This window comes from Corticium candelabrum, chromosome 2 (genome assembly GCF_963422355.1).
Source record: "Corticium candelabrum chromosome 2, ooCorCand1.1, whole genome shotgun sequence".
Taxonomy (NCBI): domain Eukaryota; kingdom Metazoa; phylum Porifera; class Homoscleromorpha; order Homosclerophorida; family Plakinidae; genus Corticium; species Corticium candelabrum.
In genome coordinates, this window is record NC_085086.1 from 8,894,769 (window position 1) to 8,920,873 (window position 26,105).

Genomic DNA, 26,105 nt, shown 5'->3' on the forward strand with positions numbered 1-26,105 from the left:
TCTCTATGTTAAGTAGAATGTCAAATCCATGAAGCGCCAGAACACCTAAGTTGCCAAGTCTATCGCAAGTCATAGTGGTACGAAGCCAGGTATGCACTTGCCTGAGGCAAGAAAATGACCTCTCTGCTTCAGCACTACCAACTGGAAGAACAGCTAGAATGCAGGGCAGTTCTCGAACATTTGGAAAGAATAGCGGATCAGCATCCTCGCTCAAAAGTCGTGTTATGGATTTGGTCTCCGTAATCCCATGACAGTGCTGCCTTCAACGGATAAGTTCACTCTCAAAGTTATCCTCTGTTGGCATCAGATGTCCCCATTTAGATGTCAAAATTCCTACCGTTTCTTCTAAACTTTCATTCTTGGTAATGACCTCTGGTACTAAAACACAGAGTTCAAAGTGTGCTCTTTTATCGCTTGCAAATCTAGACTCAAGTTCAGATAGGATGGAGTCCAAAAACGGAATTGTCAGTGTTACTCTCCAGTCATCACAAGGCAACAACACAGTAGGATTTGCTCTTGTTTGCCTTCCTTTATGATGCGTGGCATTGCTTCATCACTTGCAATATCAGCGGCTAACTTCTTGGCTTTAGCGTATATTCGGTTATGCTCTACATCCACATCGTTTCGAATCCTTTTGTAAAATTGGACAACTTCGTCAACTTTCTTGAAGTCAAAGTACAACTCCTGCAACCTTGCTTGCAGACACTCTGCAATTGGACGTATGGGTTCAAGAAGCTGCTTCACAAGCATGAAAACTACAATGTGCTCAAATCCAACAAATGTGTACCTCAAGCCATTTGCAGAAGTTCGTGTTTCTGAATCCCATTTCCAGTTGCTTCCATCAGGATTGTGTTTGTCACAATTGCTTGGGTAACATATCTCATCCCAGGTTTCAATAAGATAGGTGTAAAGTTCCAGAATTGTGTCAAAAGTTGTATGCCTCTCAACCCATCTCGTCTTGCACAAACCATGATTTTTGTCTTCTTGGTAGCTGGGCACTGACAGCTAATAACGTGTTCCAGTAATCTCTGTCGTTTGGGAGAGTTATGGAAAAATAGGTGTGCTTGCTGGCAACTGTCAAACATGTTCCTAATTGCCGTTATTTGTGACGACTTGCATATTACTGGATTCAGACTGTGCAAGCAGCAGCCTTGATAATCTGCATCAGGTGCCACACGTTTGATATGCGCTTGCACACCAACACTGGATGAGCTCATTGAACTGGTTGTATCATACGCTTGTCCTCGACAATTCCTGATGTCAATCTTATGCTTTTCAAGAACACATAGGATACCCTGTGCAATAGATTCCCCAGTTATCCTTTGAAGAAAGACGAAATCCAGCAAGACTTCATGTTTCTTTGGCTTCAGCTCAAAGTTACCTTTTTGAACTTCTAAGAACCGTAAACAAACTGACAATATCTCTTGCCCATGAGATGTAACCTCGTCTGCTACAACTGAAAAGCGTGCACATTCCCTCAAGCATTCTCTGCAGAAATCTCGAATCTGGTCAGCAGCAATCTCTAATATTTCGTTCTGAATGTCTTTACTGATGTACTTTGCATTTGCAGGTCCAGTCCTGAGATGCTGATCCAAGCAAGAATTGGTGCCAGCAAGCAGCCTTACCAATGCAATAAAATTTCCCTCGTTTCGTGTTGCAGGACTGTCAAAGTTGATTTTATCTTGCTTACGACCTTGCAAGGCAATCCTCTGCTTTCCACACATAATAACAGCTTCAACGACGGTAGGCAGAACTTCTAAGTTGAATTTGTAGTTTCTGGCATTAATATCTGTCATTCTGTTGTCAATTCTTGCTTCAGGATTGGAATAATGCATCCTAAAGTGGTACGCCCGATCAACAGCTCGTGAATGATATTCCGTTGTCGCATGTCTACCACGAATCTCTTTGAATTTGTTGTAATTAACAAACGGGATTCTAACGAATACGCCAAGGTGAAGAGATCTCATCTCATCAGGAGTCAGAAATAAAATGCACGGTAGACACCAACCTCCCTTGTCATCCCTTGATTTACAATAGCAAAGCCAGTTATCCTCTCGAAGCCACCTTCTTTGAATGCAATCTGCTTGACCTTCCGCTTTTTACCCTCAGGATCTCCAGCAGGAAATGACCTTGTGTCCAACTCATCATCCCGGATGTCGTCTTGCACGGTAGTTAGCAAACGGTACTTGTCATCGGCAGTTAGCTCTCTTGTATGTCTAATTGCAATCTGAAGGAGACTGCTTTGCAAACCCTCCGGCTCCTGTAGTTGACTTTTGCTGAGGGTCGCCGTCGCAGGTTGTACATATTCTTGCGACAGTTGCCTTTGCTCATTCCGCATCTCTGATTCTTGTGCTCCGTAGCCTCCATCGAACGCTAACTCAAACAGTGTTGCCTGCTTGAATTTCTTTGAGTCAGACGTCATGATCAGATGCCAACGTCACCGTCAGCCGCCCTTGGCAATATCCCGGATATGGGCTACAGTCACTGGTGGACTTGAGTTAGACTGTCTTCACTCAATTCGCTAGTAGCTATCTAGTACAATTTTGACTCCAATATGTCTCACTTACGACCACTAGCTAGCCACCCCCTTCTAAAAATCCTGGATCAGCGCTTGCAACGGCATGGCCAACGTTCATGTCCAAGCGGATACTCTCAGAGAGAGATAGTCAGAAGCACAAAGTACTTAATTCACCAGGTGTTATAGACAACGCGCCAGAGAGAAGAATATTCTCTTCAGCCTCCAGCCTCCAAAAATCAAACACACACACACACACAGACACACGCACACACACACACACACACACACACACACACACACACACACACACACACACACACACACAGGATCTCTCAGTGAGGAGAAATGCCTACACATGCACTATACGTCTTAATTAATTAATTAAGTAACGCAAGTTAACTGACGGCAACACCGATTGTTTGTAAATATAGCATCAACCTTCTCAAGACTGTCAGCATGAAGTGGTTAGTTTCTTCGGGGGGAGGGGGGAGAAAATAAAAAATGAATCGTTGTTAACCAACTCGTTTTCGGATATAAAGCTCCCGGATAATTCCTCGGAATCCAGGTAAGCTCTCCAATGGCGGTCTAGCCACTGGCGTAGCGTGGGCTATACTCACCCATTATTTGTGGCTCTGGTCATTAAAATGTGGACTGTAAATACGTGTGAGGACCTAAGCTCTATGTAGTATATACACCACCTTTCTTCCACTCTGAATCTACCGTATCAGTCTACTAAAAGCCAATAAAAATGGGCGTGTCCATGAATGGGCGTGTCCATAAAATGGGCGTGTCCATACAAGTGGACATGTCCCGTAGGATCGTGTAGTTTAGTCCCCCATTTCTAGAGGTCACTCAAGGCTCTGGGACTCTATCAGACCAAATTACGCATCTCGACACAGTCTCTCTCCGACAATCCGGGGAATGACGAAGGCGGAGAGAGACTGGGTCGAGTCTACGCATCTCGTGGTAATACGCGGTACTGCACAGCTGAAAGGTCTGAAATAGACAACACAAAGGACGCTCTTCCATATTCGACCAGAACTGTATACTGGCTTGCTACTGGTGTTTCAAGCTCGCGACAATGCAGGGTCAACACGTAATTATTATTGTATCTACTAGTAGGGCAGGAACATCACTGCTACTAAACAAAGAATTGTCGAGCGTAGCGAGGCTTCTAATCCGGGTCGCACAACTGAAAGGGGCGTGTTCCTATGACTCTCCATCGAGCTCTTGGTATATGTACGTGTGTGTGTGTGTGTGTGTGTGTGTGTGTGTGTGTGTGTGTGTGTGTGTGTGTGTGTGTGTGTGTGTCTGTGTGTGTGTGTCTGTGTGTGTCTGTGTGTCTGTGTCTGTGTCTGTGTGTGTCTGTGTGTCTGTGTCTGTGTCTGTGTGTGTCTGTGTCTGTGTGTGTCTGTGTACACAAATCTCAAATTTCTCCTCCCCATGACCACGTTTCATGATAGGACCTACCTTAAAAATCGTTTCCGTGTCCGACTACAGATGAGTATAGGAACGATTCGTTTAATTAAGTGAGCAAACGGCGACGAAAAAGCTTCATGAACTTCCGTCGCCCCATCCTTTTGTATTGTAGCTAGCTATGGATTTTGTGTAGAGCGACGCCCCTGTTATCGGACACCATCAATCATCGGACAGCCGTGCAAGAAGTAAACGAAGTAAGACTGAGCTTTGTTAAAGCCCACATTAAGAAGGATTAGTAGAGACTGTGATTCCAGACGTGGGACTTCCAAAGACTTGAAACGGTTATGCTAGGACGGTAAACGTGATCCTTCTCTGCGACCCCGTTCATCGGACACCACCATCATTCACCGGACACGACCTCCCCCATGAAAACGAAAACGCAATTCTGCAACTTCGCACCTGAGATAGGTTTAAAAATGACTAGCTAACACAACAACACTATCACTGTCTCCGTTTGCTACTCTCCAGGAGAGACAGCGCACGCTCATTGAGTCGAGGTAACGCCCCTTTCGTCGGACAGTCGATTTTCTTTGCAGCAGCAGTCTGCAGGTACTAGTGTTATAAGAGAGAGTTGGAAGGAAATATCGTACGGCCCCAATTCGTTTGACCTTTGTTTGACTCGGCAACGGTTATTAGCGGAAACTGCTGAATTTTCTTTGCTGACAAGCTCACTCTGTTGGCATCTACTAGCCCTCTGGTACTGTCTAGTCTTCCCAACGTAAGAATTTGAACTCCCGAGTGTCTTGCAGCACAACTGCACAAGCTTGATGCACCGGATGCAGCAGACGATTCACGTCATCCATGTCCGAGCTTTGCGGTGAGCACATTCTCCCAACTCGCACAGGAATAGCCCGTGCTTTCCTTTCAAGGCCCATGAATTGTTACTTGGCTCTGAATAGGACGTGTGCAGGTATTTCTATCTCAGTTTGCTAGCTACCATTGCCTGACCTTGCACAGTCACGAAGTGCAGCACGTCATTGTTGGTACAACCAGCTGTACCGAATGCAGGAACTTTGTTTACTATCAGAGCAGCTAGAACCTTCACCCCTGCTTCTCCTAGGTAAAGTTGAATTAGATAACGTCAAGTCCTTGTCAACGCGCGCTCCGCGGCAATCGACTTTCTTTGCAAAGGGTAAAAGAGCGTTTTAGTACTTCAATCGTGCCCTCTTATCGATTTCGGTTGTCGTCTTCTTTGTTGAACGGCTAGTTCGTTCAAGCGACATCTTTTACACGTCCTAGTGGGGGCGTGTTTGTATGAGAAAGGACTCAGAATTGCCATCAAGCACTCTAGGCAAGCGTTCTGCGTGCTGCGGCGTCTCAGATAGCTGAATTTAATCAACTGCAGTTATTTGAAACCTAGAGCTGTTGCTGAGAAGGTAGGAAGGCAAGAAAATGGGTGTCAGACGATTGGGGTCGTTACCACGGGCGTTTGACCGACTGTAACTCATACAGATCTTGGCTGACATGCAGGGTAACAACACGATTTGTAGGTAAAGAGTTATTGATTAGCGATATATAAGTAACTAGGCTGAAGGATGCGTGTGTGCAATTTAGACGCTCCTGTCCGGTGAACGATGCATTTGTCTGATGAACGGGGTATGCAAGGCTCCGCACAGTTTTCAATCTCACTCTAAGCAGAGAAGAGGTACAATGCTCTCTTTTGGTGTGCTCAATTACAACTTGAATACCTACATTTATGATGTGGTAGGGACTGCGTTGATAAACGGATAACTGAGAACTTGCGTCCGGAATATGATGCTGTCTGAGGAATGGGGACCGCGCTCTACTTGGCAACCAAGAAACACCTTTATTAGCTGAATGCCACCTACAGTCAACTATTTACACGTCCCATACTACAATCAATCCTTTACTACACTGTGCTGCATCTAACACTGTTGATAGTCAATGTTTGCTGATATCAACTTCTATGTCAGTAAATACCATACCACTGTCGTTACAACGGAACTGGGTGCATACCTAGACTGTACATTTCAATTGTCTTGATTACGCGACGACTACCAATACCAGGCCTATATACGTAATCTAAACTACTAGGAAGTTTGCATGTTTACTTCCATGACAGCTAGGGTTTCAACAAATACGTATTGTCTAGCTAGGACTCGGCGTTTCAGTAGCTAGTCTGAAAACTCGTTGGACGTGTTACTCACGAATGCGAGGCGCCTACGGATACCGTACAACTAGTATTTTTGAAATGATTTTAACACACGGTATAGTGGTGAAACATCATGCGTAGGCAACTTAGAGCGTTTGTATTACATCGCTAAGTGGCGGCCATCAAGCAAAAAGTGTGCTTCCGGGTCTGATGCCTAGACTGTAACACGTGTATACTTTGGTTAATTAATTAGCTAAACAACGACTTTCCTGTGTGTTTGTAGCAACTACAGCATTATCGTCTATCGTAAACTTTTCTAGGCCTAACAGAGTGCCACTAGCATCATCTTGCACGTCTATATATGGATCCGGAAGTTGCATGTTAGTTCCTCCACCATAAAAAAGCTTAACTAGCAAACGCTCTAGATCTGTCTACTGTCTGCTTCTATGGCCTTCACAATGACGTCGCTGCATGGACATCACATGGTCCAGGAGAAGCCACCCGCTTTGATTTTCAGACTTACAATACAGCAAGCCACACCTACGCTAATGACTAATGTATGGTGCCACCAGGCGCAGACGCTAATCCAACGTCATGCAAGGCTGCACTGAATATGTATGAGTCACTGTCTAGGCATCAGCCACATAGAATGAGCGTGTCCTCAGTTTGTGCAACACGGTCACTGCTTAACAACAGCTCGATTCTAATTACTACGCGTCATCGACCCCAACCTAGAATCTGTGCAGCCGTTACACATAAGACAGCCGCAGCCACAAAGTACCGGTCCCGTGCGTAACTGATGACGCTTTACCACTAGATAAACCTTGGTGCCGTATTGTTCTCTTGCGTGTGATGTCGTACCCATGGGTACTGTACCAACAGCACTGCAGGTGTTGATTGCGTCTAGAGTCGGTGGATGATCTCACCTCCTCACCGGTCACCTATATCCACACACCACCCTTCAATCCCAACCATACACATCGCGACTTCTGTGCTGAGAATGTCGAGTCTAGGAGCCGTCTCGTTGCTTGTCGTTCTCGTTGCGTGCTTAAACGGCGAGTTGAATTGAATATCCTGGATCAAGCTACCATAGGCCGGCCATTTGATAGTTGACCTTTTGTTTTGTTAGTTGACACAATCTTTGCCTCGCATTCAAAGCGAAGTGTTCTGGGAGCGCTCCGTAATGCTCGTAAGTGGTGTCCTAGCACTGTTTTTCCGTTCTCCCAGTTCTAATATGGATTATTCGGGTATGATCTAGGGTGTTCCGGAGTTCGATGTCGTGATGGGTATAGGTGTACGTTGAAGCTGGGTGCGACTCTGTGTTGTAGTAAGACTGACAGTAGTCAGTGTGAGAGCAGTACTGGTGGGAGAGCGGATTCGGACGTCGGGAAAGACAAAGCTGGCGGATGCTCGTTCGTACAGAACTCGTGTCCTGGTTGGTAACACTAGCCGGATGTCTGTCTGACTGTGTGTGTGTGTGTGTGTGTGTGTGTGTGTGTGTGTGTGTGTGTGTGTGTGTGTGTGCGTGCGTGCGTGCGCGTGTGTGTGTGCGTGCTTGCTAAAGTAGGTACAGTACATGCAAGATGACATGGAAACATGGGAAGGCTTGATCCTGACAGCTATCCAATTAAGGATGTGACAATTGATTCAAGATAAATAACTAAGCCACCTAGAAACAAGTGACTAACAGGAAATGAAGTGATGGCTGGAGGTTATGTCTTCCTGTTCTTGTCGCTCTGTCTGTCAATTTGTTTGTCAAATGTTGTCTGTCTGCTTGTCTATCAGTTAGAGTCAGTACGTAAAGTATGCAGTTATGTATCTAAATATAATCTGTATGTCTGTTTGTCTGTCTGTCTGTCTGTCAATTTCATTTATTGAAACGCAGACACTACGTTACATTTCTAACACTAAATACAAGCATTCTACTGATCAAGTTCAGCTTTATTTTAATGCAAACTACTTTGATAGCCTCTAATGCGTATGTTCTCATCTACTTCTCCAGGGAATACACGTGTCAGCTTGTGGAGGATGACTTTAGTGTTACATCGTTGTAATATTATTGAGAATTTTTCCTCCAAAAACCACTAAAGTCAGCTTCATTTGTATAACCTTTAATGTCTCTTGATCTTCTGGCTAGTTTGTTTAAATAGTTGGTAGCTTCTGATCCACAAGTTCCAAAATGTTCAAATACCAGAGGAGAGAAATTGAGGCTTGATGTATTGCTAGCAAGTTGTTGTTTTCGTATTTGATCATCTTCCTTTGCTCCCTTCCTACTGCAGCAAAACCTTCCTCTACAGTTGCCTGCTTTATATATATATATATATATATATATATATATATATAGTGTCTTGGCTAAAAGGATGAGCCATCTGTCTGTCTGTCTGTCTGTCTGCCTGTATTTTCGTCTGTCTGAAAAAGTGAAGAAAAACCTAGAATAAGATTTTCACAGACTGGAGACAGTGACTGGCTATTGTTTTCTACATGTAACTAACAGTGAGGTGGTTAGCCAAATATAGAAGAATGCATTTAATGTAACAGTAGACTTACATTTATTAGAGTAATTTTTCGAAAGGTTATTATACTAAATGTGTAGCCTACTCGCATCTGTCTCTGTAGGTAGAGCAGTTACCTAGTATAGGGGAAAACCAAACAATTTCATCACATTGTTTTGTTGTGTTTTAACTATCTATATATGCCTGTATTTGTTTAGTTACCATCAAAAGAGAAAACCTGTGCCGTTACAATCCTTGCCTTGCCAAGGAGTACTGCACCATTGTCGATTCTGGGCAGATTCGCTGTTGTACTCAAAGAGTCATTCGAACCAGCATTCCATCTACTGGATTTTCTAGAAACCGTTGTACACACCGCTGTCTCCTTCCTCCTCAAAATCCGCCTTTTCCTCTATCACCTTCATGTCCAGGAGATGGTTCAAATCCCAGAGTGCAAGATCCAGACACTACTGTAAGACCTAACACTACAATTACAACTACAACTAAGACAACAAAACCAACTACTGCTGACTCTGTTAATAACACCGATGCTCCTGTTGCTAAGAAGATCAATGCTCCTGTTGTGACCGACGCTCCTGTTGTTGGAACAAACAATCAAAGCGTAACAGTCAATCAATCCTGTGGTAAGATTGTCTGCATGTGTGCTCACTGTGTGAATGCTGTGTGTGTGTGTGTGTGTGTGTGTGTGTGTGTGTGTGTGTGTGTGTGCGTGTGTGTGTGTGTGTGTGTGTGTGTGTGTGTGTGAATTTGCATTTGATATCAGTTTCAATATTTAAATGATAGCCCTATATAAATACTCAAAATACCATGTCTGGAGTCAATAATCATATCAAATGTCACAAGCCACTGAAGTGGTCAGCAATTGTGGTCAAGAATTGTGATCAACTAACAGTTAAAATTTATATTAGACTGTTAAGTACTGTAAATTTTAGATTTTATAATTTAGAACATAATTTGTGTATTACATAGTATGTGTCACAAACATTCTGTAACTGTGTGTAATTCACAGCCCAACACTATACAGCCAAGTACGTATTATCAAGCCTTGAGTATTGTAAAACTTATTATAGTTTTCAGTTAGATTATTTTGTTAACTTGTCATTTGTTATTTGCATATTGTGTTTTTATTTAATTGCAATCAGTAAAACCTCATTGTATATATCTTTTTATATATTTCAGGTTGTTCAGCCCCTGCTCCAAAGAATGGACGTGTGAAATTCAGTTGCAATGTGGTTGCGTACAGATGTGAGGGTGGCTTTCGTTTGAAGGGCAAGAACAGTCTCAAGTGCGTAAACGGACAGCTTGAGGGGAAACCTCCAAGATGCAAGAAAGGTAAACATACTATCATGATACATGCAAGAATGTTTGTTTCTTAACTAGCTTACAATGCTGCAACTGCATGTGTCTCTCATCCAATTTTTTAGTTCTGCTAATGTCTAATGTCATCATCAGCTCACTAATTCGCTTTGTCTCTATTATAGCAAAGGTTGGTAATGGTCGATGCTTTACCAGCTTCGACAACTGCACAGGTGCATTGTTGCAACACTCTAAACATAACGTGCTAATACTTATTGCTGTTTGTGAATGTCTGCCAGCTTGCTTCCGTGGAAAGAATGTGTGTAAACCCAAGAAACAGGTGACGTGTCCTAGTGGCAGTTACTGCAAGGCAGTCGGCTCAAAGAAGATACCGAAATGCTGCAGTATGAGTGAAGATTCATTTGGAAGATGTTCTGAGTCGTGCATCAACTAGATGCAGACAGACTTAACACAAATGCAACTTGGACTGATTTATGGAATTCTTTTAATGATGAAAAAATACTATGGGGGAAAACTATCAGTGCTGTAGAGACTCTGCTGGTTATAGGTCCATCTCTATAGCATCTTTTGTTACGATCTTGTCAGTCTAGGGATGATTTTCATTATGATTTGTTGAGCAACCACATCGTGACACTCATGTTTGTCTTCCAGCTAAAATTCCCACTTTATCATCTGTCAGTGTTCTAATCTCTTTGTGTATATAATTGCTCAGGTTCTACCGTATTTAGACATGTAGTCAAATCCAGGGGGTCAAAGTGCACGACAACGCAACTGCAAGAGTAACGACATAGTTAGCATACATGCTCAATTTGCAATTACTTTTTTGTTTGTAATACGGGACACAATTGAGAAAAAATTGGTTAGAATGAATAAGGGATAGCATCTCCATTACAGTTGTAATATACTGATAGTGTGCCCAAAGGCAATCTGGTTACAAACCCGCGCGTAAATAGTAATCCCCACATTCGGTAAACTACATCTTTCTCTCTAGCTAGGCCGTAAATAGGCAGTTTACCATGGTTTCTACTCTAGTGCTCGACACTTTCTATATATCTAGGTTACATAGTCGTCCAATCGATCGGTTTAGTGTATGCATAGGCCGGCCAGATCTAGTTGTCTTGTAAAGTCCATCTAGCCGTCGTTCGCATGGTTATCACTGACTGTATAGTTACTGGAAGTGTAGACCCGTGAGGGTGTTCCTTCCTAGAGATCACTGGTATCTGAGGTGTGGGCTGAGGAGAATATAATGAATCTCGAAATTTAATTTTTGTTTTGGTACATCTTATACACCATTCTCCTGACTGTAATCCCACTCCTGACTCCATGTAATATACTGACACTATGCTAGCTAATGGCAATCTAGTGTATTTCAAATTATGTAAGGGACTCTTGAGAACCGAAAAATTTTCTAATAAGAAACAACAAAATGTTAACACACAACAAGCCTAGATTATTTTCTGTCCATATTCTTCGTCGCCAGCATCATATAGAAGGAGTATACATAGAAGCGTGCCAATTGCAGGAAGCCTCATTGGGGTTGTTCTGGTTAGATAACTGGCCTCACCTAATCACGTGCCCTCAAAGGATTGCTTGATCTACTTCCGAAGGTCTAGAAATGTTACCATGGGCTCTGTATTATATGAACGGACTTCAATTTCGACAGGCCTGCAGACACTGCAGTTGCAGGAAGAAAACATGACGCATGTACGGTCGCTCTCTCACGCTGACACACGGCCTCCTTCCCACTCTAACTCTAACGCTTGTGTGTGGTTTGTTAGCGTGTGTCGTTGCTATCAGATAACTGAAATGCTTATAATTAAAGCGACTATCACCGGTTCGACTACGGTGTGGCATTACTGCTGAATCACCCTTCGCTGTAATTCTATCGTCTTCGTGTGGTGCTCTCTATTTCAGTTGCTGCGCAAATGCAAAGTATCATAACCTTTGAGAACAAGCTGTACGACACTTTGTCCGTAAACTGTCGATAACAAGCAAGCGCGGTGAGTCCCATAATGACTAAATTCATGTCAACGAGGTAGAATGGGGTTTTATAGAGCTTTTCACTGTGTAATCGAACAGATTGTATGTTAGCTAATCATGCATGTTGTCAAATGGGTTGCAAGAGGACAGGCTAGCAGAACGTTGACAGTCGTGAACACTTTGTCGTTCAAATCAAGCCTTGTTCGTAGACTAAAACGCACGCTATTGTAGCATTACGCTCTGTTAATTGTTCTTAGTAGACTCCCAAAATTTTACAACAAAGTTAGTTGCTGAGAGGACAGAGTGTATAAAGGATTTCCGCAGCTTACAATGGTCATATTCTCAAGCTTCGCAGTGATCATGCATGCAGTACGGCATTCTAGGTGTGTACTTATGTACGTATACAAGTTTCTCTGTGTACTTGCTCTGCCAGCTAGGTTTGGGTTGACTTGTAGCTATACAAAAAGGCCCGAGAACAGCTTAGTTGCAAGTAGGTGGGAAATTACGTGAGAAACACGCTATTGATCAAAGGTAGCTATCAACAGGCTAGATGAAGGTGACCTTCGGTACTGCTAGAGACACACGTGGCGAACGTGATGCAGTCACTGTAACGTGCAGACGTAATAACACATGCATGATTGAATTTCGGCATGCATGCACACACGTACACTGTCACTCTATGTAGTATTGTGTTAGCTTGACTTTGTATGTCACTTGAGAACTCGACACGGGAGTCGAGTTGTTGACTTTACTATGAGCAATAGAATAGCCTAGTATTTACACAGGAGCTTTGTTTCTGCGTAGATATCGAAGTGAAAGAGCACCTACATCTTCACCAGTTGACTCATAGTAACGATGCAATCTGCTCTCTACGTCACAGCTCTGGTGCTGCTTTGGCTAGCGTCAACTTTTGCTGACGTACAAACAGAGAAACCCACACCTCCCAATGGAGAGGTACTGGTAACTCATTACAATTTCAACAATTAGTATTTGAAGTACTATTAAGCGATAACGGTATAAGTTAATTAGTTAATTAAAATATTATGTGAACAGTTTTAAAAATCAACCGGTTAGGTGTATACTGGAAATCATAATACGGATTTAAAACAATACAGAATGCCCATATAGATGTTGCAGTAATTCAAGGTTTAGCAATTAATTAACGACTTTAATTAATTTCAACAGCATTTGCAAATAAAAAATAGAATTAAATTTACACACTTGTATGCCACACAATGCAACGAATCACGCACCTAAATTAAAAGTGGAGCAGTCTAACGCGCGTTAAAAGGTGTAACTTAACGCACGCTACAGGTAAGTGGATTAAACAGAAGGACTTACTACTTTATGTAACCTATCAAAAGATATTGCATATCTAAGAAAAAAGTAAACATATTAAGAATTCAATGTAGCAAGCTATGTAGAGGCTGAAAACACACAATAGACAGTGGCAGTTGGCTTCAACATGGATTTCTGTTTATATGGTAACTAAAAGTTTTATTTATCCAGTTAGATCTATAGTTAGACACGGAAATAGTCTCGTGACATGTCTAGGCATGTCTTCGTATGTATAGGTACTCAGGGCCGAATCCAGGAATTTTTGAAAGAGGGGGTTCACCTGGTAGCAGATATTTATAGCATTACTAATTTTCTCTTTTCTAATAAAATTATATAAAATTGTTAAACCACGCCCATTGGAAAAGAGGGGTTTCAACCCCCTGAACCCCCTTCTGGATCCGGCCCTTGGGTACTGTACACGTACATCAACATACGGGATATATGGATATCAAAAGGTCCCCGGTTTGGTGACTCATCTCAATGAGTCATTATATAACACCAATGTGATCTAGCAACACTACACTATCACTTCTGTCTTTACCAAAACACATCTCAATCTCTTGTTAATTCACGTGTATTGCGTGCGAAAGAGCATCTCGACTTGCTACAAACTTTAGAACTGAAAGACACACAACGTTAACCAAAAAGTGAACAGCCTCAGCCGATGCATGGCCCTGTACTGATGCAGCCACACGTCCCCGGTCCCTCAGTCTAATGTTTTTAGTTTCGCCTAGCCAATCTCTCGTTCTTTCCACTTCTGGAAGGGGGGGGGGGGGAGAGTCTGGTACTGAAGTTGTCGTGTTGCCGCTTCACTAATAAACTGTCAATTAATTAAAGTAAGTGTTCCTATATATAGTAGTCAGGTGTATGACTTTGGCGAACTACTAATGTGAATTCCAAACCTCGTCATGTCTTGTAAACCCTAGGCGAGGCGTAGTTAAGGTTATGGTAGTCGCCTTACCGGAAATAACGATAGACTTGACGGAAATACCGACCGACGGACTCGATGATTCGACAAAAACGACCATGGAAGCATCTTTGGAATGTATAGCGTGCGTTCACTGTTATCGCTCGTGTAATCTCGACATATGGTTGTTTGGAGCTTGTGTGCTAGTATTGGCGAAGTCATGCAGGACGTTCCAATTATATTACTAATCATTTGATGAGCGTCACACTACGCGCATGCTCATCATAGCTCGTATGCCATGAATACAAAAGTCGGTGACTTGGTTTTCATTTCCTCCCGCACCAAGTTGTGACGGAGACGCTTCCACACCTTATGGCAGACTGCTGCTGGGAGCCCGTTTTTTCGATATGTCCTATCCAAGCGTTTTCCTTGCGCCTCGCATATAAGCTACCGTGACTTGATCGGCCACAAGTAGCGGCACCTATACGTACACACTTTAGGTAGGCTTCTTTTCAATAGTTTGCTTCCGGTTATTTCACTCCCGAATTTGATCGCTGATTTGTCGACAAAAGGCACGTGCTTCCAGTAGATGCTAGAGCACTCCGCCCTTAACGTTAGACTTAAACTTGAATTAACTCTAGCGTCGGCGACGCTTACGAGGCTGACGAGGATGGTGACGCAACGGGAAGTGTTTACAATATGACTCTTGCCTGATCGTTGTTACTAGCGTCCTTACGAGCGTCGCCAGCGTCGCCAGCTTTCCAGCGTCATATTGTAAACCTAGCTTTATGCAGAACTTGGCCGAATGCCGCCGGGCAGGTTGCGACCGCAATACCCTGGCTCCGGCTCCAAGACAGCCCGCCGCCGGTATCCCTGGGCAACGCCGAACCCCCGCCCTCCAGCTTCAGGCGTACCCAGGCGGAATCGGTGCCGTCAAGGAGAAGATCTGGCGAGACACCGAGGGAATCTCTTTCTCACACCAAAAGATCGAAGTCGAGTCTTGGAAGGGAATGAAGAGGACCTTGCTTTCCTCCCCGTCCACCACCTCTCCGCCTTGGTCCGCTCCCGAAAGATCACTTCGTCGGAGCTAATCGAGGTTTACTTGGGCTGCCTGAAGAGCCTCGACCCTGACGAGCTCTGGAAAGCCATAGGGTAACCAGTCCCCATCACTTATTGACCAAAGTAACTTGACTATTAGAACGAGCCCTCTTTTTCACCGTTTATTGGTGAAAAGGCGAAACGACAACATCAAAGAAAGTGTACCAGAGTTTCTCCGCCGTCGGGACGTAAAATAGAGAAATGGCTGTCTACGCAAGACTAACCATGCATCATCCTAGACATGTACCCGCACTACTTCCACCCACCCACCAAGCTGAACCCACCCATCCAGCTACACCCACCCAACCTGTCCACCCACCAGACCAGCCACACAAAATTAGCCATCCACCTGTCTAGCCAACCACCCATCCGGCACGCCACTTACTAAGCTACCACATGTCAACTACAATACTGAACACATATACGCTTCCAGTCACTCAGTCAGCCAAATAGCCTACCAGCCATTTCAAGTGATATTCCCTAATTAAACGTTTTCAAAGATTATACTGTTTACGAGAAACAAATTACAAGCCAGCTCATCAGCCAACTATCTACTCAGCCAGCTACACTGTCACGCCTACCTCTAGCCATAATAGGAAAACTGTATCAGTAAATTCAAGTACACCTGTATACATATTTGTAAGTAAGGTTTATAGTTACTTACCTTTTTCTTTAGCATTCATGATTTTGAGTTTTGTAACAAACTAATATGATAACACCAAGGTACGATTACAGTCAGTATTCTAACACAAAAGTCTGTCTTTTTTCCAGACAGAGCCACGCTGTCCTTGCAACTGTCCAGTATACGTACCGGCTGGACCCGCAGGAATCCCTGGAGTTCCAGGAACCAATGGAACGCCAGGAACCGATGGAACAAAAGGAACCGATGGAAAATCAGGAGCTGACGGAACACCAGGACACGATGGGTCTAAAGGGGCCGTTGGACCTCCAGGGCCTGTTGGACCTCCAGGAGCCTCAACACCAGGAGCCGATGGACATCAAGGGGCCGATGGACCTCAAGGGCCAGCTGGATCTAAAGGAGATGCTGGACCGGAAGGGCCCGCTGGACCGCAAGGGCCCGCTGGAACTCAAGGTGTCGCTGGGCGTAAGGGGCCTAAAGGGGCTGTCGGACAGCCAGGGCCTGCTGGACCTCCAGGAACCAATGGAACACCAGGGATTGCTGGATCTCAAGGAATCGATGGCCCTCCAGGGACCGCTGGACGTCCTGCAATTGGAAGAGATGGAAAGGATGGAAAGGACGGAAAGGATGGAAAAGATGGAATAGCTGGAAGAGATGGTCCAAAAGGGGAACAAGGCCAACCAGGGCTCGTATTTGAAGACACTGAAGGCAACATACTACCCCAAGGATATCGAAATTTGCTACGATGGAGGCAATGTGATTTTACAGAAGGAAGAGGAGGAGATTCAGGAACAGTTTATGTATGACAATTTTATCAATAGTTAACAATAATTCAGTAATTTCAAATTTTAAACTGATTGTTTGTTTAGACATGTCTATTCCAGAAAAGGTATGACGACTCGTACCTTCGAATCGAATTTTCCGGGACATTTCGATCAATGCCAAAGCAAGATATGGATAATCGTGATAAGCCTCTTTGTTCTCGTTGGTATTTTACGTTTAACGAAAAAGAATGCAGCAAGCAAATCGACGGAGTCGTGTTTCAAAGTCGCAATAGCAACTCTCATTATCCTCACCAAATCAGTGGTTTTTGTGGCAACATACGATCCGGCGAAGTTACGGTCGCATTCAAGGTCCAACCATGTCCCGACCGCGACGGTTTGGCCAAATCTGTTGACTACGCTGGCTTGAGTTCTACTTGTCGATTAATGATTAGCGAAGTGCCACCGCCCTTGTGTTAATCGCATTGGTTATGTCGGCTTTGAACGTTGAATTTACGGCTGTCCGCTCTGATGTAAGCATAGCTGCTATCTTTGTATCTATTAGACCATTACCCTATGCTGCTTAGATACAGTAGGCTCAGATTGTTTTGACGCAGTGAGTGAACCTGTGCATAGATACTTGCAGAAATGTGAATGCGCACTAAATGCAATAATATTTACTACGTCGTACTACTTTTCGAGTAGCAATACACGATATTTTGGGGCGGAGCTTCTAGAGCATTCGCAATCTCGAGGGTAACACGTACCTTTCACCGATCTCGCTGTACACAAAGTCCACGTTTCCGGGTTTTCTTCCGAACCGTAGATCATCTTGCCGTTGACTAGGCTTTGTAGGTAAGTTCACTATGTACCATTTTGTGCATCTTTTGAGAGACTTTGCCTCCGTAAAGACGCGTAAGAAGCCATTTCTTGACTTAGGCTTCTCGAGGGTAAGAGACTGCTGTTCAAGCTGAAGTCGCCTGATTCACACTCTGAACAGATACACGTGGAGTGGAAAGACAGACTACTCATTGCCTAGCGATGGAAGTTCCATCAGGTGAAGATTCTGCGGTAGGGGAACTCGTTGGGGGTAACCGAACGTGACGCACTGTGTGGCTACTTGTTTTCCCCATCTAGCGTTCCTGAACTGTGAAACTGTGTATCTTGTCGAACTAGTGTTAGCAAAAATTCGTCTAGCCTATTCAACCCTTCATGGAAGGCGGTGAGCTCATGAGCTTACATCACTTCATGTACCTTGGCCTGGTTCCTTGATTGCTGTACAGAGTAATAACAAACTCAAACTCCACACTGTACCAAGCACATTTCTTGACACAAAACCTGTGTAAAACTTGATTTTATCATTTAGCAGCGATTCCTTGCAACTCAGACTTTGCAGATGCAAGGTCTTACTCGAGAACTCTAATCTTGGTTTCAAGTTCCACTATTACATTTGCTTGCTGTTCAATTATCCGACGTAAACCATCAGCTTCAGCTTCAGTGACATTTTCGACAATCAACATCTTTACTTCTCTAAGATCACTAGACTATATTCTAAACATGTCTTGATCCAACTGCACCTGCGAATGAGGTAGAACAGCTTCTTTCTGCTTTCCGATTTAGACATTACAGCTATGGATTAGCTAGTGCGTGTGTGTTGTGTTACTTTAGACATAACTGTTGCTGGGACTTTTAGGCTGGCAGCTAGTGCTAATAAACAGACTGTAGTACGTGTACGGTACTCTGATTTCGGTTAGTACCTATCGAGTGCAAGTTAGCACAGTAACATTTTCGACTTGGCCAATCACATATATACAGAAGCAAGCTAGACATCCCAGAAACAACGCGGAACGTCCTATATGTCTGGTTACCCCAAATGGGTTCCCAGGTGGCATGATTTTACTCCCTAAAACTAATCACTAAACAATGAGTAGTCTGTGCTTCTACTCCATGTATCTGTTCAGAGTGTAAATCAGGCGTCTTCAGCGTGAACAGCAGTCTCTTACCCTCAGGAAGCCGTACTCAAGAAATGGCTTCCTACGCATCTCTACGCAGGCAAAGTCTCTCACAAGATGCATGAAATGGTAAGTAGTGAGCTTACTTACAAAGCCTAGTCAACGGCAAGATGATACAAAGTCCAGAAGCAGGCCCGAAAACGTGGACTTTGTTTGCAGCGAGATCGGCGAAAGGTGCGTGTTACCCTCGAGATTGCGCATGCTCTAGAAGCTCCGCCCCAAACCATCGCCTAATCAGAGATCTTACTTTCTTTAATGCGCGCATATGCATGGCACATTCCCAATACGAAACGGGGATTCTTACTCATCTAAAATTTAATACCATAGAGCATCCATTTAAGATGCCCCCTTGTAAGGAGCCGTCTGTATGTACCCGACATTATTTTTGGAGACTATAATTGAGATGCCTTTGGCACTGACAATAAACAAGATGAAAAATGAAGCAATAAATGCTTAACCCTCGGCTGCTAGCCTGTAGGTTACGGAACAGCTGCTGCAAACCTGCTGCTAATTATTTTCCAAGAGCGTGCGAAGGGACTGGACACATTTAAGGGCACGCGATAACTAGATTGTCGACATCTAGCACGCTAATTAGCACCAGCGATAAAAGCCTCGTGTTAATAAATCTGTTTACTTTCTCTGTTCTTTTCTGCAACGGCGTGCCACTTGCAAAAACCATGACCTACCAAAAATGTTTCCACGATCGATGGCATCGTTCTGTTTAGAGATGTGGTCTCACATAATAACGTCTCACGTGCTCGCGAATGATGTATGCTCATCAACTACGTAAGTGCTCCACTTCCCCAGCTTTAGAAATTTTTCACGGGCTTGACATTCTCTAAACGTACTGTAGAGAAATTCAGCTGTACACTTTCGAGAGGAAGGCAAACACGAAAGTAGCAGTAGGGAAACATCATGCGCCATTCACAGGAGATTTCCATGTTTATGCATATATGACCTCCCACTCTGCTGCCCTCCCATTCTCTTTGTAAATCTAAGGCCGTTCTCACACTAACTTAGGGCCGATGTCTGAACTTTAACACAATACTAAATGAATTGGGGTTAGCTAACCTGCATTCTCACATGGCTCCTAATAGAAAAACACTTCCTATTGGCATGCGTGAAACCAGCCCAAATTGATTACATCTCTACACTTAGTAGTTATGAAAAATGCATCAGCTCTGGTTCGTGGATCGTTGCGGCAGGTTATACGACTGAACTTAATTTAGGGTGGCCGCAACCAGGCCAGTTCATTTCTGGAACGTTGAACCCTCATTACTGCATCTCAGTGAATCCATCGTTGAGAACAAAATGCGTGATCAAAGGTGAGAGTGCTGATCTTCAGTAGATGCGTAACTACAAATGTATAATATAATAATTGCATTATGCCAATGTTGTTAACCCTGTTCCAACCATGCTTGCTGAAGTCCGTCCACGAATTTTCCACACTGTGGGAAAGCAATCTACATATTTTGTAGGCAGCGGGAGGTCCCCGAGAGTAATTACGCATATCATTAAAAAGATGTTGTCAAGGTGTAGTCAGATAAGCAAACAACAATTCAAACTGGATTAGGGGATTGTTTACAATTAGCGATTTCCTGTTGTGCACGCGAACTAGCTTCGCCCTTTCATGACAATGCCACCAGCTAGAATCACAGAGTCTACAGGAAACCAACTTGTGCTTAGTTAGTCTACATGTGTCTATGCATAAATTGCATTAAATGGAAAGAAAATCTCGGCGGTGCAGCCAGAAGCTTGAGGGCCAGAGTACTACGCTGGTTGTAGCTAACACTGGTACACGTACGTAAGCGAAAGTTGACGTTGCCGTACCGGAAGAGTTAGTTTACAACCCCAAACGACTATTCCCACGGTGGGCAAAGTTTGTGATAGTTTGCCTAGCGCAGCTGGGAACGTGACACCGCTGTAGGTCCGCAAAACGGTATACTAGCTTATTGACAATTATGTTAACTAACCAAGGTCGTTAACCCTAGCCGTAGAGCTTGTGTGGTTTGTTGGCGTGTGATGTCGCTATCAAATATCTTACACGCGGGTCGTGATCACGGCGTGGCATTACTGCTGAATCACCCTCCCTGAGTGTATTAATTTCTATCGTCCTACTGTGCTGCTCTATTTCAGGTGCAGTACAAGTGCAAAGTATCGTACCATTTGAGAGCGAGACGAACAGCAGTTTGGACCTAGAAACCTGATAACAACTAAGCGGTAAGCCCCTAATTAACAAGAGTGTTAGAGAGTTAGCATGGAATAGGATACAGCTGCTCACGGTGTCATCTGTACGATAATCATGTTTCTATAGAGAGTTGCACGAGCATAGAACGTTTCAAAGTGATTGTTGTGAACACTGCTCGTCTGTTTTTCTTAGTAGACTGTCAAAGAGTTTAACGTAAACAATTTAGTTTGTGAGAAGGCAGAGCAGAGTGTCTATTCCGTAGCCTATTGCGCTATAATGGCCATATTCTCAAACGATGCAGGAAACTCTGTTTGATGCGTGATCGAAGCTAGATGTGTTAGCTAAAATAGCACAGATGGAGGTACCACCACCACATTTATTCTGCGGTCACTGCCACGTGTTTTAGACATGGGCATGCATGCATACATGCATACACATACACAATGTAATTATCAAGCCCTACAGTGAGACGTGTCCACTGTTAGCTTGCCTTTGCATGCCCGTTGAGTTAAGAACTCATCAAGGTAGCCGAGTTGTTGCAATAGAATAGGTTAGTATCTTTGTTTCTGCGTAGATATCGCAAAGACTCTATCATCTACACCTTCAACAGTTGACTCATTGTCACGATGCCATCTGCTTTCTACGTCACAGCTCAAGTGCTGCTGTGTCTGACGTCGACCTACGCTCAGGTAGCACGAAGAGCACCTCCAACAAGGGAACTACCCACAACTATGGAAAACGGACCGGTAACTCATTTCTATTTCTAACAAGTAGATATTAAATTCTAAAAGTACTGTACTATTAAGTGCTAACTATATTAATAACACTACTTAAACAGACACCTTTGAAAAATCAACAACTAATTTAGGTTGATAATGTAAGAAATCATAATAGAAAAACTATACAGAACTCAGCAAAACGTGTGTAACCCCGTTGTCTTCTTTACAATCCGTAGACTATGCTGCAATTATATTGTAGTGTAAATCAATGTTTATCAATAATATAAATTTTAATTATTTTAAGAAGTTTTTAGTGGATGATTTGGGTTATGTGGCATGGAGGTGTGCTCCCTTGAATTCATATCCTTATTTCAAAATACTCATTCCACTGACGCAACTACACGTTCAAAAATCTACCTGTCTATTAGACTACACATGAGCAGCCGTCCATCCAACCACCAATGGCTAGCCGTTTATCTATTTATCTAGCCAGCCACACATCCAGCACACAATTTACCATTTACCACACGTCAATGGCCAGCCAACCATAGTGCCAGGCATCCACCCACGCACCCAGTCAGCCAGCCAGTTAGCCACTTACACACACACGCACACACACACACACACACACACACACACACACACACACACACACACACACACACACACACACCCACACACACACACAAACACAAACTCACACACACAAACACAAACTCACACACACAAGACACATAAATGGCAAATGGATAAGAAACTGCAGTCATACAGTCACGCCCCAAGCTGGGTGACTGGATTTGTGTAAACTACGCAAGAGTCTACAAGGGGAGGGCCTGAATAGGCAGGACTAGCAAAAGCCATGGGATGTGAGAACCAATTCTCTGAAACATGGAAAGCAGGGCCGGATCCAGGAATTTTGAAAGAGGGGGTTCACCTGGTAGCAGTTACTTATAAAATTACTAAATTTCTCTTTTCTAATAAAATTATATAAAATTATTGAGCCACGCCTATTGGAAAAGAGGGGGTTTCAACCCCCTAAACCCCCCCATATGGATCCGGCGCTGGAAAGGTATCCGCATGAATATCAACTGCGACGTCAACTGTGGTGTGAGCACTCAAAATCCAACAAGGACCCAGTGACTGACGGATTTGGGAGCCTTTGCAACCCCAAGTCAATGATCAGGTACTTACAGTATTTGTACTCCTGGGTCGAGAGAGGCAATTATTGGGAGTTTGGTTTCTAGCCATAACCTAATCCTAACCCTAACCCTAACCCTAACCCTAACTTTAACCCTAACCCAACTCTTACCACATAGAAATAATAAAACGGATAACAATAACAATTTAATTTGCAATGTAAATAAAATTAGCTAGAGTATTTAATTGTAACTAATATTTAAAATTACGTGTCTTTTTGTCAGCGACTACAATATCGAGTTTTGTAACAATAAACTAACATGATAACAGCAAGTTAATACAATTATTAGAGTCAGTACTCTAACAGTAAAATGTCTTTTTTCCAGCCAATACTGCCACAGTGTCCTTGCAACTGTCCAGGATCCACAGGACCTCCAGGATCCACCGGACCTCCAGGATCCACTGGACCTCCAGGATCCACTGGACCTCCAGGATCCACTGGACCTCCGGGATCCACTGGACCTCCAGGAATCCCAGCAATTCCAGGAATCAATGGAACACCAGGAACCGATGGAAAGAAAGGAGAGGATGGAAAGCAAGGAGTCAATGGACCACCAGGGCCTTTAGGACCTCAAGGGACCGCTGGACCTCCAGGAACCAATGGAACACCAGGGGTTGTTGGATCTCAAGGAATCGTTGGCCCTCCAGGGCCCCCTGGAAGTCCTGGAATTGGAAAGGATGGAAAGGATGGAAAGGATGGAATAGATGGAAGAGATGGAACCAGAGGGGAGCCAGGCCAACCAGGACTCGTATTTGAAGACACTGAGGGTAACACACTACCTGCTGGATATCGAAATTTGCTAAGATGGAAGCAATGTGATTTTCCAAGCGGTTCCGGACGAGACAGAGAAGGAACAATTTATGTATGACAATTCCACCAATATTGCGACAATAAGTATAAGCCAATTTCAAATTTTAAACTGATTGTTTGTTTAGACATGCTCATTCCAGAAAAGGTATGACGACTCGTACCTTCGAATAGAATTTTCCGGGACATTCCGATCATCGCAGATGAAAGCCCAACATAGCGCTATCTGTTCTCGTTGGTATTTCACGTTTAACGACAGAGAATGCAAGAAGAAAATCGATGGAGTCGTGTTTGAAAGTCACCATAGCAACTCTCATTATCCTCACCAAATCAGCGGTTTTTGTGGCGACATACGATCGGGCGAAGTTAACGTTGCATTGAAAGTCCAACAATGTCCCGACCGCAACGGTTTGGGCCGTTCTAATGATTACGCTGGCTTGAGTTCTACTTGTCGATTAATGATCAGCGAAGTGCCACCACCATCGTGTTAATCGCATTGGATATGTTGGTGTTGAACGTTGAATTTATTGGTGTCTGCTCTGATGTAAGCGTAGTGCTGCTAATTTATCTACTATAACGCATCTTGCTTTGCTGCTGCTGTTGAAACTTTACTGGTTACATGCACTCAGTTTGTTTGACTCGGTGAATAGATGTGTGGATTATTTAGAAATGTGAATGCGCACTGAATGCAATATTTTACTCTGTTGCACTTCTGGTTGCGAAGGATTTCAGAATTCCTATACATTCGTCAATAGACGCACTTGCATAGCACATTCCCACAGTAGTTGGGAATTCTCCCTTACCATAAATTTAATATCGTATAGAACATAAGGCGTCGTCTGTACCAGAAATTGTTTTTGAAGGCTTTACTTATGACGCCTCGCCTGGCAATGACAATAAACAGGTTAATAACAAGCAAAGGGTGAATTCCAAATTCGCAAAGTATAGCTGCATCAGTTGTCTAGAGCTTTAAGTTTCACTGTGTGATTAACAGCTTGTATGATTAGGAATCATGTTTTGAAAAGAATTGCACAAGGACATGCTAGAATAACGTTTCAAACTAATTGTCATGGACCCTAGATATGCTAGGCACACATGCATACACAGGGCCGGATCCAGAGGGGGGTTCAGGGGGTTTAACCCCTCTTTTCCAATAGGTGTGGTTCAAAAATTTCATATCATTTCGTTAGAAAAGAGAAAAATAGTAATGCTATTAATAACTGCTACCAGGTCAATCCCTCTTTCAAAAATTTCTGGATCCGGCCCTGATACACATAAACTGTGTAATAATATACCCGACGTCTACTGCTATGTAATCACATATCTCGTCACGTGATAATGTTTTGCATACTGAAGTTTTAGCCCAATACACTCATCTCAGCTAAAGTTTCCAATGCATTCGTCTAACTAAGCAAAGATACAATCGAGACTTGCGTACTTACAGGTCAGTCGCTTCGTCCGACAACAGACGTGCTGTAATAGACAATGCACGTTCCCCCTTCGCAAATTCCCGTGAAGCGCCAAATTTCTGTTGAAGACGACAGTAAAACAACACCGCGGCCGCTCAGCCACGCACACCAAAAATTCAAGCTGTTAGACTGCAGGACCACTCGCTATGAAGAAACACTGTGCAACAAGCAAAATGTTACAAGTCAGGTACAGCTACACGTACCGCTGAGCTAGACGCTTGGTTGCTGGTGGGAAAACATGCACGTGCAAATGTAGGCTAAGCGTTGTGTCTATGTGCTAAACCCTGTCTAAAGCAAAGGACTAAACACCATGTACAGGATGAACGTCCGATTGTTAGCAGCTACCAAACAAAGCCTTACGATGACATCACGTTCGTCTATCGGTCGGTAATGACACCACTTCTCGTCTATTGGTCAGAATAGCTTCATTTGCATATGCAATAACCGAGTATAAATAAGGCCATACAGTCGGTCGCACGTCAGAAAACTACTATACCCTTAGCCCGGATATTCGAGATTTGGCTAATTAGCAATCAACCGGAAATGACTTAAAAGGACAACTGGAACTCAACCGGAAGATGAATCCAACTCACATGACTTCAACATTTCAGATGACAACCCGTATGACGTAGTACACCTCACATGATTCTGACTCGGTAAGGCGCCTAGACGCTTGGTAAAGAACGTACACACGTAGAGCACTCAAACAGAGTCGTTACTGGAGCTGTGGCAGTTGTATTTGTTGTTGTCGCGAGTTACCAGTTTGACATCTAGAGTGATTTGGACCGACTGTTGTATTCGGAACCGTGTGCTTTGACAGTGTCTCAGTCCGTACACGTGCTACAAGAGTAGATCAGCTCTTCACTCACTACCGTGTGCGTCGACATCATCCTAGCAGTCCGTTCACTGATACAAGAGCATCATCCTACACCTTCACAGTTGATTTGTTGTAAGGATGCAATCTGCTCTCTACGTCATCGCTCTGGTGTTACTTTGCCTAGCGTCAACCTTCGCTCGAACAACACCGTCACCAAGTAAAACAACACCAAGA

At 43.7% G+C, this 26,105-nt stretch overlaps 2 protein-coding genes across 2 annotated transcripts; both read left to right on the forward strand.

Annotated features, from left to right (window-relative positions):
* The first annotated feature begins 7,058 nt into the window (after positions 1-7,058).
* On the forward strand, positions 7,059-10,560 carry LOC134197847 (uncharacterized). The gene is made up of 7 exons (XM_062667201.1): positions 7,059-7,165; positions 7,240-7,299; positions 7,369-7,545; positions 8,821-9,243; positions 9,800-9,952; positions 10,102-10,149; positions 10,216-10,560. Exons 1-7 carry the CDS (start codon positions 7,111-7,113, stop codon positions 10,368-10,370), a joined length of 1,071 nt encoding a protein of 356 aa, XP_062523185.1. The 5' UTR covers positions 7,059-7,110; the 3' UTR covers positions 10,371-10,560.
* A 1,210-nt stretch (positions 10,561-11,770) lies between these two features.
* LOC134176481 (collagen alpha-1(III) chain-like) lies at positions 11,771-24,255 on the forward strand. Its single transcript, XM_062643150.1, has 7 exons — positions 11,771-11,937; positions 12,722-12,871; positions 16,032-16,700; positions 16,770-17,136; positions 21,513-21,607; positions 23,104-23,640; positions 23,714-24,255. Exons 2-7 carry the CDS (start codon positions 12,773-12,775, stop codon positions 24,074-24,076), a joined length of 2,130 nt encoding a protein of 709 aa, XP_062499134.1. The 5' UTR covers positions 11,771-11,937; positions 12,722-12,772; the 3' UTR covers positions 24,077-24,255.
* The last annotated feature ends 1,850 nt before the right edge of the window (positions 24,256-26,105 follow it).